General features: G+C 42.6%; 1 protein-coding gene across 1 annotated transcript in view; it reads right to left on the minus strand.

The window, feature by feature from the left end:
* valopa (vertebrate ancient long opsin a) overlaps window positions 1–19833 on the minus strand; it is a 97959-nt gene that overhangs the window by 68553 nt on the left and 9573 nt on the right. Inside the window, exons 2-3 of the mRNA XM_034184406.1 lie at window positions 8569–8678; window positions 8279–8475 (exon numbers count right to left, since the gene is read on the minus strand). Of these exons, the coding sequence (XP_034040297.1) occupies window positions 8279–8475; window positions 8569–8678 (307 nt within the window). The remainder of the gene's footprint in view (window positions 1–8278; window positions 8476–8568; window positions 8679–19833) is intronic.

Consider the following 19833-nt stretch of genomic DNA (forward strand, 5'->3'; position numbering starts at 1 on the left):
TTAAAGGAAATGCTTTTGACAAAAACTAACAGATTTTATTTCTCTTTATGTCCAGAGATCAAGGATCCACCATGTAGAGTTTATTATGTCCAGAGTTTAAGGATCCAGTAACCAATTTCACATTTATTTACTTTAAGACTCAATAAAATGTTGTTCAATTTCAATTTAATCAGCTTATAAAGCACCAAATTACAACAAAAGACATCTTAAGGTGCCTCACACAGAACAGTTCAACACTGCCCATTCAACAAACTTCCCCAGCCTTCTGGACATGATGAAGGGACTTGGGCTGTTGTACCTGGCTTTTCCCCTTTGGGTACCCCTAGAATAGCCAATTTTTAACTTGAATTTTCAAACACTTCCCCTTTTCCCCCCTTCCGCACCATCCCCACCCCGGTTGCTTCGCTCCATCGACATTACGCTAAAATTTTATCCTAGCTAGAACCCTGTTATCTGTATATAATTTTTTTTTCTTTGAAACGAAAACATCCCTTCATGAACAGTGATATGACGTCTCCTAACCGGGCAAAATATTTATGAAGTACCCGAATGTTAATGCATTTTCAATGGAGATCCGCAACTGAACACACTCAGAAAAATGCTCGCAAAATACATGTTAAAAAATGCCATTTTGACCTGGATATTGAGCCAGTAAAATTAAATTACATTAAATTATGTCAGGAAAGTATTAAACTTACTCTGACACACACACACATTCCCAAATATTAGTGTTGAAAGTTACACGGATCTGCGCTGTTCAAGCTGCTGAGCTGAGTCGTCCTGCTGCAGCCGCTGCTGTGTTCAATGCAGCGCAGCTCCTAAAACCATTACAATACATTTATATACATATTATATTTTTACACAATTATCCTTTATTGACCGAGTTTCATTCATGAAGTCAGTGGTGTGGGTACACATCTCTATGTGTGGGTGTGACTGTGAGCGGCACAGCGCGGGTCATTATAATCTCATTATTTTAAGGTGCAAATTAAAAAATCCCCAGTCTTGTCGAACAATTTTAATCACTAATGACAAGTATTTTAACTTGACATTGGTCTCGCAGTGGAAAATATCAACTAGACATAAGTGAAGAGTTAATGGTCCGTGTCATCGGGCGACACAAGTACGGCAGGAAACATACAGCTGTTTATCATCCAAATATCACAGACAAAGTAACAAGAAGAACCAAAACCACTTACTTATGGAAGGAAATATTGTCTCCCTTGTTCCGCTGTTTGTGGCTTTGCCAACATGCGCAGCTTTCTGGCATATTCCACCTGTTTCTTGAACTTCTATGCACGCAATCACTAACTTGCCCGGAATTAAAATGGCGATCACGCCTCCTTACTGACAGTATTTACTTCATGGTTTTCATTATGCTTTTGTTCTTATTTTGAAAGTTCAAGAAGTGGACTGATGTGTTAAACATGGTGCGAATTTACTGAACAAGTAGTAGACTTTTTTTTGTTTTGTATATTGTTCTGCAAGCCACTTTTAATTACAAATTCATCCGCACACCGCCTGAGTTTTCATTATCCTTCATTTGTTTGGCATCTTTTGTTGAAAATTTAGCAGGTGAGCACTGGGTGTGTTTAAAACAATATTGTGGGTGCTCTTAATTCATAATGTGAAGTAAAACAGAGCATGCCATGTAAAAGAAACAGTTTAATTTTTGCTTAATAAACTGTACTATGTGGTCAATCAATCAATCAATCAATCAATCAATCAATCAATCAATTTTATTTATATAGCGCCAAATCACAACAAACAGTTGCCCCAAGGCGCTTTATATTGTAAGGCAAGGCCATACAATAATTACGTAAAAACCCCAATGGTCAAAACGACCCCCTGTGAGCAAGCACTTGGCGACAGTGGGAAGGAAATCTCCCTTTTAACAGGAAGAAACCTCCAGCTGAACCAGGCTCAGGGAGGGGCAGTCTTCTGCTGGGACTGGTTGGGGCTGAGGGAGAGAACCAGGAAAAAGACATGCTGTGGAGGGGAGCAGAGATCAATCACTAATGATTAAATGCAGAGTGGTGCATACAGAGCAAAAAGAGAAAGAAACACTCAGTGCATTATGGGAACCCCCCAGCAGTCTAAGTCTATAGCAGCATAACTAAGGGATGGTTCAGGGTCAACTGATCCAGCCCTAACTATAAGCTTTAGCAAAAAGGAAAGTTTTAAGCCTAATCTTAAAAGTAGAGAGGGTGTCTGTCTCCCTGATCCGAATTGGGAGCTGGTTCCACAGGAGAGGAGCCTGAAAGCTGAAGGCTCTGCCTCCCAGTCTACTCTTACAAACCCTAGGAACTACAAGTAAGCCTGCAGTCTGAGAGAGAAGCGCTCTATTGGGGTGATATGGTACTATGAGGTCCCTAAGATAAGAAGGGACCTGATTATTCAAAACCTTATAAGTAAGAAGAAGAATTTTAAATTCTATTCTAGAATTAACAGGAGTCAGTCAGTTCTTCTGACTTCCTCTTTCCTGCTGCTACACATCAGAATTTGGGACTGTTTACACTGAGACTGCTACCTGCTGCTTTGGACTTGAATTAACAGTCTTTTTCAAGACTTTTTTACTTTTTTACCTTTTTACTTTTTTTTTTTATTTATTTTTTTTTACTTTGTTACTGTGCTCCAACGCCTAAGGAAGACCTCTAACGGTCGAAACATCGCGACGGAGCACTTTTATCAGCTAACTTTCATCAGCGTTGGCAAGCTAACTAGCTTGCTAACGCTTTCGTTTTTATTATTTTATTTTATTTATTTTTTTTTTCTCTTTTAGCACTGTTGTCGTGCGTTGCCTGTGCTGCTTCATGGCCTGTTTGGTGCCTTGATTGGGGCACTCCTTCTGCTGAATCACCTTTAAATTATTTACACATTATTCACTTTGTGTGTTTTTAGGAATCCGCTAGGTTGCGTAGCTACTAGCTCTTAGCCGATTTAGCATGGCGGCTTCTCCTGTCTCTCCCGCACTTTTCTGCTCTGGGTGTGAAATGTTTAGTTATTCCTCGGCCTCCTTTAGCAGTAACGGTACTTGTAATAAGTGCAGCTTATTCGTAGCTTTGGAGGCCAGGCTGGGCGAATTGGAGACTCGGCTCCGCACCGTGGAAAATTCTACAGCTAGCCAGGACCCTGTAGTCGGTGCGGACCAAGGTAGCTTAGCCGCCGCTAGTTCCCCCCTGGCAGATCCCGGGCAGTCGGGAAAGCAGGCTGACTGGGTGACTGTGAGGAGGAAGCATAGCCCTAAACAGAAGCCCCGTGTACACCGTCAACCCGTTCACATCTCTAACCGTTTTTCCCCACTAGACGATACACTCGCCGAGGATCAAACTCTGGTTATTGGCGACTCTGTTTTGAGAAATGTGAAGTTAGCGACACCAGCAACCATTGTCAATTGTCTTCCGGGGGCCAGAGCAGGCGACATCGAAGGACATTTGAAATTGCTGGCTAAGGCTAAGCGTAAATTTGGTAAGATTGTAATTCACGTCGGCAGTAATGACACTCGGTTACGCCAATCGGAGGTCACTAAAATGAACATTAAATCGGTGTGTAACTTTGCAAAAACAATGTCGGACTCTGTTGTTTTCTCTGGGCCCCTCCCCAATCAGACCGGGAGTGACATGTTTAGCCGCATGTTCTCCTTGAATTGCTGGCTGTCTGAGTGGTGTCCAAAAAATGAGGTGGGCTTCATTGATAATTGGCAAAGCTTCTGGGGAAAACCTGGTCTTGTTAGGAGAGACGGCATCCATCCCACTTTAGATGGAGCAGTTCTCATTTCTAGAAATCTGGCCAATTTTCTTGGATCCTCCAAACCGTGACTATCCAGGGTTGGGACCAGGAAGCAGAGTTGTAGTCTTACACACCTCTCTGCAGCTTCTCTCCCCCTGCCATCCCCTCATTACCCCATCCCCGTAGAGACGGTGCCTGCTCCCAGACCACCAATAACCAGCAAAAATCTATTTAAGCATAAAAATTCAAAAAGAAAAAATAATATAGCACCTTCAATTGCACCACAGACTAAAACAGTTAAATGTGGTCTATTAAACATTAGGTCTCTCTCTTCTAAGTCCCTGTTGGTAAATGATATAATAATTGATCAACGTATTAATTTATTCTGCCTAACAGAAACCTGGTTACAGCAGGATGAATATGTTAGTTTAAATGAGTCAACACCCCCGAGTCACACTAACTGTCAGAATGCTCGTAGCACGGGCCGTGGCGGAGGATTAGCAGCAATCTTCCATTCCAGCTTATTAATTAATCAAAAACCTAGACAGAGCTTTAATTCATTTGAAAGCTTGTCTCTTAGTCTTGTCCATCCAAATTGGAAGTCCCAAAAACCAGTTTTATTTGTTATTATCTATCGTCCACCTGGTCGTTACTGTGAGTTTCTCTGTGAATTTTCAGACCTTTTGTCTGACTTAGTGCTTAGCTCAGATAAGATAATTATAGTGGGCGATTTTAATATCCACACAGATGCTGAGAATGACAGCCTCAACACTGCATTTAATCTATTATTAGACTCTATCGGCTTTGCTCAAAAAGTAAATGAGTCCACCCACCACTTTAATCATATCTTAGATCTTGTTCTGACTTATGGTATGGAAATAGAAGATTTAACAGTATTCCCTGAAAACTCCCTTCTGTCTGATCATTTTTTAATAACATTTACATTTACCCTGATGGACTACCCTGCAGTGGGGAATAAGTTTCATTACACTAGAAGTCTTTCAGAAAGCGCTGTAACTAGGTTTAAGGATATGATTCCTTCGTTATGTTCTCTAATGTCATATACCAACACAGAGCAGAGTAGCTACCTAAACTCTGTAAGGGAGTTAGAGTATCTCGTCAATAGTTTTACATCCTCTTTGAAGACAACTTTGGATGCTGTAGCTCCTCTGAAAAAGAGAGCTTTAAATCAGAAGTGTCTGACTCCGTGGTATAACTCACAAACTCGTAGCTTAAAGCAGATAACCCGTAAGTCGGAGAGGAAATGGCGTCTCACTAACTTAGAAGATCTTCACTTAGCCTGGAAAAAGAGTTTGTTGCTCTATAAAAAAGCCCTCCGTAAAGCTAGGACATCTTTCTACTCATCACTAATTGAAGAAAATAAGAATAACCTCAGGTTTCTTTTCAGCACTGTAGCTAGGCTGACAAAGAGTCAGAGCTCTATTGAGCTGAGTATTCCATTAACTTTAACTAGTAATGACTTCATGACTTTCTTTGCTAACAAAATTTTGACTATTAGAGAAAAAATTACTCATAACCATCCCAAAGATGTATCGTTATCTTTGGCTGCTTTCAGTGATGCCGGTATTTGGTTAGACTCTTTCTCTCCGGTTGTTCTGTCTGAGTTATTTTCATTGGTTGCTTCGTCCAAACCATCGGCATGTTTATTGGACCCCATTCCTGCCAGGCTGCTCAAGGAAGTCCTACCATTATTTAATGCTTCAATCTTAAATATGATCAATCTATCTTTGTTAGTTGGTTATGTACCACAGGCCTTTAAGGTGGCAGTAATTAAACCATTACTTAAAAAGCCATCACTTGACCCAGCTATGTTAGCTAATTATAGGCCAATTTCCAACCTTCCTTTTCTCTCAAAGATTCTTGAGAGGGTAGTTGTAAAACAGTTAACTGATCACCTGCAGAGGAATGGTCTATTTGAAGAGTTTCAGTCAGGTTTTAGAATTCATCATAGTACAGAAACAGCATTAGTGAAGGTTACAAATGATCTTCTTATGGCTTCGGACAGTGGACTTATCTCTGTGCTTGTTCTGTTGGACCTCAGTGCTGCTTTTGATACTGTTGACCATAAAATTTTATTACAGAGATTAGAGCATGTCATAGGTATTAAAGGCACTGCGCTGCGGTGGTTTGAATCATATTTGTCTAATAGATTACAGTTTGTTCATGTAAATGGGGAATCTTCTTCACACACTAAAGTTAATTATGGAGTTCCACAAGGTTCTGTGCTAGGACCAATTTTATTCACTTTATACATGCTTCCCTTAGGCAGTATTATTAGACGGTATTGCTTAAATTTTCATTGTTACGCAGATGATACCCAGCTTTATCTATCCATGAAGCCAGAGGATACACACCAATTAGCTAAACTGCAGGATTGTCTTACAGACATAAAGACATGGATGACCTCTAATTTCCTGCTTTTAAACTCAGATAAAACTGAAGTTATTGTATTTGGCCCCACAAATCTTAGAAGCATGGTGTCTAACCAGATCGTTACTCTGGATGGCATTTCCCTGATCTCTAGTAATACTGTGAGAAATCTTGGAGTCATTTTTGATCAGGATATGTCATTCAAAGTGCATATTAAACAAATATGTAGGACTGCCTTTTTGCATTTACACAATATCTCTAAAATCAGAAAGGTCTTGTCTCAGAGTGATGCTGAAAAACTAATTCATGCATTTATTTCCTCTAGGCTGGACTATTGTAATTCATTATTATCAGGTTGTCCTAAAAGTTCCCTAAAAAGCCTTCAGTTGGTTCAGAATGCTGCAGCTAGAGTACTGACGGGGACTAGCAGGAGAGAGCATATCTCACCCGTGTTGGCCTCTCTTCATTGGCTTCCTGTTAATTCTAGAATAGAATTTAAAATTCTTCTTCTTACTTCTAAGGTTTTGAATAATCAGGTCCCATCTTATCTTAGGGACCTCGTAGTACCATATTACCCCATTAGAGCGCTTCGCTCTCAGACTGCAGGCTTACTTGTAGTTCCTAGGTTTTGTAAGAGTAGAATGGGAGGCAGAGCCTTCAGATTTCAGGCTCCTCTGCTGTGGAACCAGCTCCCAATTCAGATCAGGGAGACAGATACCCTCTCTACTTTTAAGATTAGGCTTAAAACTTTCCTTTTCGCTAAGGCTTATAGTTAGGGCTGGATCGGGTGACCCTGGACCATCCCTTGGTTATGCTGCTTTAGACGTAGATTGTGGGGGGGTTACCATGATGCACTGTTTCTTTCTCTTTTTGCTCCGTATGCATCACTCTGCATTTAATCATTAGTGATCGATCTCTGCCTCCCTTCACGGCATGTCTTTTTCCTGGTTTTTTCCCTCAGCCCCAACCAGTCTCAGCAGAAGACTGCCCCTCCCTGAGCCTGGTTCTGCTGGAGGTTTCTTCCTGTTAAAAGGGAGTTTTTCCTTCCCACTGTTGCCAAGTGCTTGCTCATAGGGGGTCGTTTTGACCGTTGGGGTTTTTCATAATTATTTATGGCCTTGCCTTACAATATGGAGCGCCTTGGGGCAACTGTTTGTTGTGATTTGGCGCTGTATAAGAAAAAAGTTGAGTTGAAGTTGATTATCTCAGCAAAGGAGAAGTGCTCACTATCACAGATTTAGGCTGGTTTGTGAACAATATTTGAGGGAAATGGTGATATTGTGTATGTGGAAAAAGTTTTAGATCTTTGAGTTCATCTCATACAAAATGGGAGCAAAACCAAAAGTGTTGCATTTATATTTTTGTTGAGTGTATATATATGTATGTGTGTGTGTGTGTGATTGTGTAAATGTGTATTTATGAAATTTTGTTTGTGTGTATATGTTTGTTATTTTTTAGTATAAGGGGTGGGTATTTATATAAACTCTGCTTCTGCGCTCACCCTTTCGGCCATGCAGGACTTTTGTATAGTTGCTTTGTTATGAGTTTTTTTTTTTTAATTGTGTGCCGAATAAACTCATTCATTCATTCATTCATTCATTCTGAATCTCCTGTTTGTTATATTTCACATTCAATTATATCCAGACAAAATGGGCCAAATGTGTTTCAATGTGTTTTTAGCTTGTCATTATAAGAGAAGAGCAAGGACCTTGTTATTTCTTAACTCACACGGATGGCAGAAGAAGAACACTGGGTTAATACAGTGGCGCAGGGGCAGCAGGGTTGTTGGATGACACTGGATGGAGTGGTGAGTCAGGAGGTGAGCTGGGCAGACATGTGGAAAGTGCCACAGGCCCGACTCAGTTTCCTCATCTGGGCAACCTAAGATACCCTGCCCTGACTCCAAAACCTCCAAAGGCAGCTGGTCATGGAACAGGTCTGTGACCTCTGTGGAACCGGCAATGCCTCCCTACATCATATTCTGGCAGGATGCAAGACCTCACTAACTCAGGTTTGGTTCAGATGGCGGCATGATCAAGTGCTCTAGAAACTGGCGGAAGTGGTGGAGAAAAAAAGGCAAGAGGCAAGCCAGGGGGTCTAGTCAGGAAGAAATCAGTAGATGCATTTCCTTAGAGAAGGGGAGTCTGCAGCCACAAACAGGAGACCCACATCCATGCTCCTTGCATTAGGGGAAGACTGGAGATTGGGGTGGACCTGGGTAGGCAGCTCCAGATGTGACCAGATGTGGTGCTGTGGGCCACATCCAAAAGAACTGCTCTTCTGTTCGTGCTGACTGTACCATGGGATGAGGGAATGGAGGAAGTGCACAAAAGAAAGAGGGCAAAATACTCTGACCTGGTTGCGAAATGCAGGGAGAGTGGATAGAGTACAAGACTCTTTCGAGATGAGGTTGGCACAAGGGTGTTTTGGGGTACATCTCCATCATACCTGCTGAAGGAACTGGGACTGAGGGGTAAGGAGCTGCACAAAGCCACCAGGAGCCAGCAATTCCTGAGACAGGCTGGCTGTGGGGAGTGACTGGTAGACGTCCTTGTTCACTGCCCCGCCACCAGGAGATGTTCCGGGTTAAGGGGCGAAACATCAGTGAATGGTGGTCCCCCAGCTTATGACCCCACAGCTAACCTATTGGGCACTGTTGGAGGTCCAGCAGGCCTGCTATGGAGCCTAGCAGGTGTTAAAACATACCTGTGATGTTTAATTGTGATTAAGTTTTGAAAAAGGCCAATAGTATTTGCAAGGCAGCCTTGCGGATAATTTTCTATTGGCTATTCGCAAGGCAATGCCAAAACGTGGAACTACGGTTGTAAACAAACCAGTCAGTGATGATCAGGAATCACAATTTCAAAATCTGAGGCCACAGATTTGTAAATACCCACAGTACCCACAGTTTCTGTTGACTATCTGTCCATGAAAGTGTGCAGCTGTCACCAACTTGAATTTGGACTTGAACATGTCACTAAACTGCATGTGTGTGTATTCATGCATGCACTCTCGCGGGCGTAGGAGGAAATTATGCAAATTTGCAGTTCTACCTTCACTGTCTATCAGCTGAGTGCTCCAGTGGAAGCTGTTTCATAAAGAAATAATCAAAGCAGTTTATGAGCTGAGGGCCATGGCTTATTTATAGCTGATCACTAATAACCCTCTCAGCTATTTTTCACTGTAGCGCAGTGAGGGAGCGCACGCAGTCTGTCCCTGTCAATCTGTCCACTGCAAATTTGTTGACATTTTCAACTGCAGAAACCACAGCACAAATCATCTGTCATTTTGGAAGCGCTCAGCTGAGCGGAGGGTGAAAACAAAAGCAGAGATTTGCATCTGTTCTGTTCGATTTTTAGACTTTGACATTAAAACAGTGTTCAGATGGAGACAGAACTTGTTTTTTGTTCTGTGGTTTGTCAGGTGGATTTCTGTTTCATTATGGAGCAGCTCCATGCTGTCCCCAGACATTAAAAAAAATACACTTCATTCCTTCAAACACACACACAGTTTAGTGACATGTTCAAGCCAGTGCCAGCTGTGCACATTCATGGACAGATAGCCTACAGAAACTGTGAGTACAGTTTAGAAATCTGAGGGCACAATTAAGAAATCTTAGGGAACGGTTTAGAAATCTCCACGTGTGGAGATACAATGTACCATCTGCTTCATCAGTCCGGGGTTCACATTCTGCAGGGTATGTGGACAGGTACGTGCAGCACCAGCAGTACCAGCAGAAGATGCCTCCTTCTCAACATGGGTTCAGGCCTCCTCAGCTGTACCTGGCCAGTTCACTGAACCAGAGCCCAAGAACCTGTGACACCAGTAGTCAGAGTCTGAACATCTTTGGGCTCTCCTGTCCAGTTGTCCTATTGCTCCATGCAGCCCGTCTGTGGAACTGAATACACCTCCACCACTCTCACTTGTCACTCTGTACATAATTACATTTTTTTTTCAGGTTTTTAAAACTCTTAGCCTTTTTGTATTTATGTTTGAAGTGTTTATGTGCCACAATAAAATTTATTTTCTCTCAGGATTTTAAAACTGTTTTTGTGTCTTTTTGTATTTGCAGGTTCTCCTGATTTTATGGCACTCATAGAGGCACTTCTCAAGGTTTCAAAACAATGTTTTTTGTGCAATTTTGGGTTTATGTTCTCAGGATATTATGGTTTTTGTTACATTTTTGAAGAGTGCCATAAAAATGAAGTGTCCCCACTGCATTACTCAACTTGACAAGCTGCACATCGTGTTAGCGATTAGATCACGCCAGGTAGCATGACATTTGTGCATGAAAGATTTTTTGAACATTTCAAAATTCTCTGTGTGCAATAGCATGCACCGGCGCCCCTCTCGCATTCAGTCTGCACCAGTTAAAGGTGGGTTTACTCTCCAGCACGACACAGGTCGTGCCAGTGCGTGAATCAAAGTCATGCTTGTGTCACTACACCTTTAGATGTTCGTGTGTGTCACCTGGAATTTGGCCGACCCCTGCCATGAGAGGGTTCAATGGGCTCGCACACCACTGGTGTGCGCAAATAGATGTAGGAACAGGTGTACGAGGCAGCTACGATTTTCCTGCTTTATGCACACTTTTATGCGCAAATTGACCAAATTCACACTATGTGTGAAGGGACCCTGAGTTTTGATCCAAGGCAATCACAAACCCAGACACTCTGATTACTGTCTGTAAAGTCAAGGTCAGTAAACATTTTTTAAATGAAGTATAGTAAATGAATTGTATTCAAGTTACATTAAATGTTCTACAGAAATTGTCATCCAAATGGGGTTTGACTAAAAGTAGTCTTTTAGTTTGTGTACCTTAGCATACTGTCTTACTGGGTATTTGGATTCTCAAATTTGTGACACAGCAGCATGTTCACCCCATGTTCACATGGGTTCCCTTCGGGTGCTCCGGCTTCCTTCCACATCCACAGACATGCAAGATAGGTGAATTGGTAACTTTAAATTGACCACAGGTGTGCGTGAGGAAGTGAATGTGTGATATGTGGCCCTGCGATAGCCCGCTGTCCTGTCTGGGTTGTACTCTAGGGGAGGTGATGGTCTCGCGGTTAAATTGGCTTGAGACCAGAGGATCCTCAGTTTCCTTCCTACTGTCGCCAAGTGCTTGCTCACAGGGGGTCGTTTTGACCATTGGGGTTTTTACGTAATTATTGTATGGCTTTGCCTTACAATATAAAGCGCCTTGGGGCAACTGTTTGTTGTGATTTGGCGCTATATAAATAAAATTGATTTGATTTGATTTGATTTGATTCAAACCCCCATCTGGCTGGAAAATCACAAACGGTGACACACACTCCCTTGGCAGCACCTTGACATCTGTGTGTGAGTGTGTGGATGAATAGGTGAATGTGAAGCATTACTTTAAAGCAGTGTGAGCCTCTGATATAGAGGAAACGTGCTATATAAATACAGTCCATTTACCATTTACCCTACCTCATGCCCTATGACTGCTGGGATCAGCACTAGCCCCCCCGTGAGCCTTAATTGGAGTAAGTGGGTAAAGAAAATGGATGGATGGGATTTGCAACAAAACATGTGACTTCTCAGATTCTCAGTTGGTATCGCACTGAAGTGACACGTTTAGGAACAAAGTGCTCAGGATGACTGTGTGCTGCTATTATATACTATAATATGTTGTTATTATGTGAAAAGAGGTTGTGGAAACACCCAACACTGCAGGCATGGAAAAAAAGCACTGTCAATATTACAACGTAATAAAATATTGTTTATTTAATTAAATAAATAAGCAATTAATTAAATAATCATAATAATAAATGGTTTGCGTGGTGGTAACTCACTCAGCGATGACTGATATGTCCAGCAGAGTGACACCCTCCCCCTCCCCCATCTCATCGGTAAATCCACTATCCTCTGCTCCAGTGTTGAAGGAGTACATACAGATGTCCTTCTCGCTTCTAGCCTCTCTGTCCAAAAAACACACCATCGCCGGCCTCAGTGACAACTACCTAGGAGCACTCGTCCCTGTGGTGATGAAGTGCTTTGAGAAACTTGTCCAGAGTCACATCATGTCATTCATCCCTCCCACCTTTGACGTACACCAGTTTCCTTGCAGGGCAAACAGGTCTACTGAGGGCACCGTGGCCACACATCTCCATGCTGCACTGTCCCACTTGGAGCAGCAGGGGATATGCATGGATACTGCTAACAGACTTTAGCTCCACCTTTAATACCATCCTCCCCCACAGACTGGGTGACCAAATGATCAGATATGGGACTTCCACACTCAACCTGTCTGTGGGTAATGGACTTCCAAATGGATCACACACAGAGAGTTAGAGTGGACCACCACACCTCAATGGCCCACAGCATGCTGAGCTCCCTGCTCTCTTACGACTGCACCCCTGCCCATCACAGCAACTCCATCGTCACTATGGTGGGACTCATCTCAGGAGGAATAATCCTATTATAAGGATGGAGCTGTCAGCAGTGAGGCACAGAGACAACAACTTGCTCTGCTGGACTTTGGGAAGAAGAGCAGAGATAATCAGCCATTATTCATCAGTGGGGGCAGTGTGAAGAGGGTCACAGACATCTGCTTTTTGGGAGTCCACATAACAGAGCACGTGACCTTTGGGCCATACTCAGCTGAGTTGATGAAGAAGGCCCAGCAGACACTATACTTCCTCAGAGTTTTCAGGAGGAAAAAGATCCCCCCAAAACTGCTGGTATCCTTCTATTGCTGCTCAGTTGAGAGTATTTGTACATATGGCCTCTGTGTCTCGTACCCCAGCTGCACAGTGGCACAGAAGAAAGCACTCCAGGGGGTCATAAAGGTTGCTCAGAAAATCATTGGCTGCCCTCTCCTTCTCTGGAGGGGCTTCACAGGCCCCGCTGCCCAGGACACATCACACCCGAGATTCAAAAACAGTCTTTATCCTATAGTCATCAACATACTTCATGAGGCAAAAACAAAAACATAAGTGTGCACATGCAGTCGGCAGTCTTTAATGGAACTGTGCAGTAACTGATGAATGTAGATGTCTGTCTGTGTAGGTCTATCCTTTATGTGTTTTTAATTTTTCTTTTACCCTTCCTTTTAGAGTTAAGTGTCTTTGATATATTTTTATTTTGTGTTTAGCATACATTGACCGGCCACTTTATTAGGTACTCGTTTCTAGTACCAGGTTGGACTCCCTTTTGCCTTCAGAACTGCCTTAATTCTTTGTGGCATAGATTCAACAAAGTGTTGGAAACGGTCCTCAGACCTGTTGGTCCACATTGACATGATGGCTTTGTGCAATCACCCATTTAACCAGCCTGTCCATTCTCCTCTAACATCAACAAGGCATTTTCCTCCACACAACTGGATATATCTTCTCTATTTCGTAGCATTCTCTATAAACCCTAAACATGGCTGTAAAATACTCAGACCAGCCAGTCGAGCATCAACAACCATGCTAAATTCAAAGTCAATTAAATCCCCTTTCTTGCCCATTCTGGTGCTCATTTTGAACTTCAGCAAGTTGTCTTCACCGCGTCTATAGATACCTAAATGCATTGAGTTGCTGCCATCTGATTAGCTAATAGCTATTTGTGTTTACAAACATTTGAACAGGTGTACCTAATAAAATGGCTGATGAGTGTATATTCTTCGCATCTATTTTTTAGTGGTCTAGTGGTTAAAGTGTTGGGCTTGAGTCCAGAAGATCATGGGTTCAAATCCCCGCCTGACTGGGAAATCACTAAGGGCGCTTGGACAATGCCTTTAATCCCCAATTGCTCCCAGTGTGTAGTGAGCGCCTGGCAGCACCCTGACATCAGGGTGAGTGTGATAAATGCAGTCCATTTACCATTTCCTGTTTTTGCCTAGCCATTTTTGACTCTGCTCTGTTTACCGGATCCTGCCTTTAGCCTCAGCTCTGATTACCATTTGCTTGTGTACTGAACCCTGCTTGTTAACGACCATGTCCTCTGTCTCACCCCTGCCTGGTCCGCGGATTGCCTTCCTGTACACAGAACCCTTGCCTGTATTAAAGATCCTTATTTTTACTCATGCTTGAGAGTCTGCATTTTGTGTCCAGCCTCCATCTGTGCCTCACCTCCGCTCAGCCTGATGAACATATTCACATAGTTTGGTTGTGTCGTGCTGACGGTACGATAAGGGTGGAGTGTTGTGTGTTTGATGACGTCTGCCATCGTGCCTGTGTTGTGTGTAAATATTAAAGAACTTTCAGAGACAATGTGCAAAACAGTGAAAGCTGTCGTTAGATCACCGTTCTCTCAGCTTGCTGTAATGTAAAATGGAAATTAAATAAATACGTTTGTGTGTGCAAATGCTGAACTAAGTTGTGCGCACACAATGAAGTAAAAAGATTAGGTGCATGGCAGCTGACAGTGTGTGACATTAACATTACACACGTTTTTATTGACAAATACTGAACACAGTCGGAGGCTTGTTAAGAGGTTCTCAAGTTCCACCATCAAGAAAAAGAAAACATATTAATAATAACAGGTCCACAGTTAATAGGTCTGATTACATTTGGGGAAACTGGCTAGTGCAGTTTATCTGGCAGGGAAGGAAATTCAAGTTCAGATTCAAGTTGAGACTGTGGCCTGCTTCCATAGACGTGTCCATAAAAATCATAGAGGGATATGCTTTGCAAACTTAATACCATTACTTCATTGGATGATGTTGAAATTGTGGATGGCCCGTTGGCTGTTTCAGCAATATCAAAGATTTTGTGTCTGCTACCTACAACTCACGTGGAATGTCTCAAACCTAAACCTACTTCCAGGCATCTTATATATTCTACTCTGGAACCACCCCTAAACCCAAACAGTCCAACTGTCAACCCCACTGAGGTCTTTAGTCTGGGCCTCATTAACATAAGATCACTATCAAAATCATTGTTGATTAATGATCTAATTTGGATCATCACTTAGATATCATTGGGTTATGTGAAACCTGGCTTAAACCTACATCTGTCCTCCGCTTAAATGAGGCCTGCCCACCGGCGTACACATTTAGTCCCTTGTGATGCGAAGCAAGGTGGGTGTTGTGTGTTAGGGGGTTTGGCTGGATGTTTTTGTGTTGTTTTCTTTTCTTTGCTCTCCAGGTGGTATGCAAACTGGTTTTTGTCTGTGGAGAAGGTGCTGGCAGAAGAGTCCTTCACCCTCATCAGCATGATTTGCAGCACCTGTGGATGATGCTCACGTGCAAACTTAAAGATTTTCAGCTGAAGCAGATAATGAGATGGCGTTCTGCATTTAAGCCATGAGTGGTTCAAGCAGAATTGCCGGGAACTCGACCTTGTGACGTTCGATTGTGAGACGCTGAGGACCGCGCCTGGGTTTGACACATCGTGCCTGTGAAGGAGGACGGGTGAGGGACACATGCTGTCAGCACACATCAGAGGTGATTGATTGTCTGAATAAGTGTTAATAGTAATCTGGTATTTTGTTACGCAGTATATTTGAACATTGATGAGAATTGTGCAGCTCGCTTCTCACGGCCGTGGCGTGCGGACTGATGATCCTCCACCTGTTGTGAGAAGCTGCTCATTTACATAGAGCTTAAATTCAGACCTGAATGTGTTGCTGATAGTGTGTGCCTTTGAAGGATATTAGTTGTAGCTGTTGACTTACCTCACCTCTTCTATCCTTCACAGAGTCAGTTTGTCGTGTCCACCTGGGGGGTGTTTGGCGGTGAATGTGAGTCCAGAAGTGCCGGGCTTCGATCCCTTTGGGCGCTGGAGAGCGCGCCGTCCTTCACTCCACCAGACAAACGCACTTTTATGTTGTACACTGAGTATTGCACAAGAGGGGGAAATAAAGTTGTTTTGTTTTTTGGAACCGCTTTCTGGTTATTTAGCGCTGGGTTCAGTCAGACGCAGGTCCGCTCCTCAACCCGCGTTGGCACATAACAGTGGGGGTGTTGCTCTTATTTATAAATCTAGGTTTAGCTTATTAGCTGTTGGGGGTCACAAATATAATTCATTTGAACATCTGATTCTTTGCTCTGTCCACGATACTATGTATTGCCAAGGTCAGGAGAATAAAAATCAGCCGTATTACTTTGTCAATGTGTATAGGCCCCCTGGCCTATACTCTGAATTCTTAGATGAATTTGGTGCGTTCATCTCGAACTTGTCAACGAGTGCAGATAACATTCTTGCTTATACGTTATATGTTATAATACTCGGCTCAATAGAGCTCTGACTCTTTGTCAGCCTGGCTACAGTGCTGAAAAGAAACCAGAGTTTAGGTAGCTACTCTGTCAGGTCTCTTGCTTGCCTCTACTGGTGGTTGGCTCTCACTGCGGTATTGTATCACTTCCTGTTCCGGAGCGCAGCGGTGTTTTTCTGTATCTGTTAGCTGTTTAATCTGCGCAGTTAGATTGATCTAGTTATCTAGATTACGATTTGTTTCCCAGTGTAATCTTTACGTGCCTTAACTAAAGCACTCCTTCTGCTGAATCACCTCCAAATTATTTACACATTATTCACTTTGCGTGTTTTAGGAATCCGCTAGCTTAGCGTAGCTACTAGCTCTTAGCCGATTTAGCATGGCGGCTTCTCCTGTCTCTCCCGCACTTTTCTGCTCTGGGTGTGAAATGTTTAGTTATTCCTCGGCCTCCTTTAGCAGTAACGGTACTTGTAATAAGTGTAGCTTATTCGTAGCTTTGGAGGCCAGGCTGGGCGAATTGGAGACTCGGCTCCGCACCGTGGAAAATTCTACAGCTAGCCAGGCCCCTGTAGTCGGTGCGGACCAAGGTAGCTTAGCCGCCGTTAGTTACCCCCTGGCAGATCCCGAGCAGCCGGGAAAGCAGGCTGACTGGGTGACTGTGAGGAGGACGCGTAGCCCTAAACAGAAGCCCCGTGTACACCGCCAACCCGTTCACATCTGTAACCGTTTTTCCCCACTCGACGACACACCCGCCGAGGATCAAACTCTGGTTATTGGCGACTCTGTTTTGAGAAATGTGAAGTTAGCGACACCAGCAACCATAGTCAATTGTCTTCCGGGGGCCAGAGCAGGCGACATTGAAGGAAATTTGAAACTGCTGGCTAAGGCTAAGCGTAAATTTGGTAAGATTGTAATTCACGTCGGCAGTAATGACACCCGGTTACGCCAATCGGAGGTCACTAAAATTAACATTAAATCGGTGAGTAACTTTGCAAAAACAATGTCGGACTCTGTAGTTTTCTCTGGGCCCCTCCCCAATCGGACCGGGAGTGACATGTTTAGCCGCATGTTCTCCTTGAATTGCTGGCTGTCTGAGTGGTGTCCAAAAAATGAGGTGGGCTTCATAGATAATTGGCAAAGCTTCTGGGGAAAACCTGGTCTTGTTATGAGAGACGGCATCCATCCCACTTTGGATGGAGCAGCTCTCATTTCTAGAAATCTGGCCAGTTTTCTTAAATTCTCCAAACCGTGACTATCCAGGGTTGGGACCAGGAAGCAGAGTTGTAGTCTTACACACCTCTCTGCAGCTTCTCTCCCCCTGCCATCCCCTCATTACCCCATCCCCGTAGAGACGGTGCCTGCTCCCAGACTACCAATAACCAGCAAAAATCTATTTAAGCATAAAAATTCAAAAAGAAAAAATAATATAGCACCTTCAACTGCACCACAGACTAAAACAGTTAAATGTGGTCTATTAAACATTAGGTCTCTCTCTCTCTTCTAAGTCCCTGTTGGTAAATGATATAATAATTGATCAACATATTGATTTATTCTGCCTAACAGAAACCTGGTTACAGCAGGATGAATATGTTAGTTTAAATGAGTCAACACCCCCGAGTCACACTAACTGTCAGAATGCTCGTAGCACGGGCCGGGGCGGAGGATTAGCAGCAATCTTCCATTCCAGCTTATTAATTAATCAAAAACCCAGACTCTTAGTCTTGTCCATCCAAATTGGAAGTCCCAAAAACCAGTTTTATTTGTTATTATCTATCGTCCACCTGGTCGTTAATGTGAGTTTCTCTGTGAATTTTCAGACCTTTTGTCTGACTTAGTGCTTAGCTCAGATAAGATAATTATAGTGGGCGATTTTAACATCCACACAGATGCTGAGAATGACAGCCTCAACACTGCATTTAATCTATTATTAGACTCTATTGGCTTTGCTCAAAAAGTAAATGAGTCCACCCACCACTTTAATCATATCTTAGATCTTGTTCTGACTTATGGTATGGAAATAGAAGACTTAACAGTATTCCCTGAAAACTCCCTTCTGTCTGATCATTTCTTAATAACATTTACATTTACTCTGATGGACTACCCAGCAGTGGGGAATAAGTTTCATTACACTAGAAGTCTTTCAGAAAGCGCTGTAACTAGGTTTAAGGATATGATTCCTTCTTTATGTTCTCTAATGCCATTTACCAACACAGTGCAGAGTAGCTACCTAAACTCTGTAAGGGAGATAGAGTATCTCGTCAATAGTTTTACATCCTCATTGAAGACAACTTTGGATGCTGTAGCTCCTATGAAAAAGAGAGCTTTAAATCAGAAGTGTCTGACTCCGTGGTATAACTCACAAACTCGTAGCTTAAAGCAGATAACCCGTAAGTTGGAGAGGAAATGGCGTCTCACTAATTTAGAAGATCTTCACTTAGCCTGGAAAAGAGTCTGTTGCTCTATAAAAAAGCCCTCCGTAAAGCTAGGACATCTTTCTACTCATCACTAATTGAAGAAAATAAGAACAACCCCAGGTTTCTTTTCAGCACTGTAGCCAGGCTGACAAAGAGTCAGAGCTCTATTGAGCTGAGTATTCCATTAACTTTAACTAGTAATGACTTCATGACTTTCTTTGCTAACAAAATTTTAACTATTAGAGAAAAAATTACTCATAACCATCCCAAAGACGTATCGTTATCTTTGGCTGCTTTCAGTGATGCCGGTATTTGGTTAGACTCTCTCTCCGATTGTTCTGTCTGAGTTATTTTCATTAGTTACTTCATCCAAACCATCAACATGTTTATTAGACCCCATTCCTACCAGGCTGCTCAAGGAAGCCCTACCATTATTTAATGCTTCGATCTTAAATATGATCAATCTATCTTTGTTAGTTGGCTATGTACCACAGGCTTTTAAGGTGGCAGTAATTAAACCATTACTTAAAAAGCCATCACTTGACCCAGCTATCTTAGCTAATTATAGGCCAATCTCCAACCTTCCTTTTCTCTCAAAAATTCTTGAAAGGGTAGTTGTAAAACAGCTAACTGATCATCTGCAGAGGAATGGTCTATTTGAAGAGTTTCAGTCAGGTTTTAGAATTCATCATAGTACAGAAACAGCATTAGTGAAGGTTACAAATGATCTTCTTATGGCCTCGGACAGTGGACTCATCTCTGTGCTTGTTCTGTTAGACCTCAGTGCTGCTTTTGATACTGTTGACCATAAAATTTTATTACAGAGATTAGAGCATGCCATAGGTATTAAAGGCACTGCGCTGCGGTGGTTTGAATCATATTTGTCTAATAGATTACAATTTGTTCATGTAAATGGGGAATCTTCTTCACAGACTAAAGTTAATTATGGAGTTCCACAAGGTTCTGTGCTAGGACCAATTTTATTCACTTTATACATGCTTCCCTTAGGCAGTATTATTAGACGGTATTGCTTAAATTTTCATTGTTACGCAGATGATACCCAGCTTTATCTATCCATGAAGCCAGAGGACACAGACCAATTAGCTAAACTGCAGGATTGTCTTACAGACAT

The sequence above is a fragment of the Thalassophryne amazonica genome, chromosome 13 (assembly GCF_902500255.1).
Source record: "Thalassophryne amazonica chromosome 13, fThaAma1.1, whole genome shotgun sequence".
Lineage (NCBI taxonomy): Eukaryota > Metazoa > Chordata > Actinopteri > Batrachoidiformes > Batrachoididae > Thalassophryne > Thalassophryne amazonica.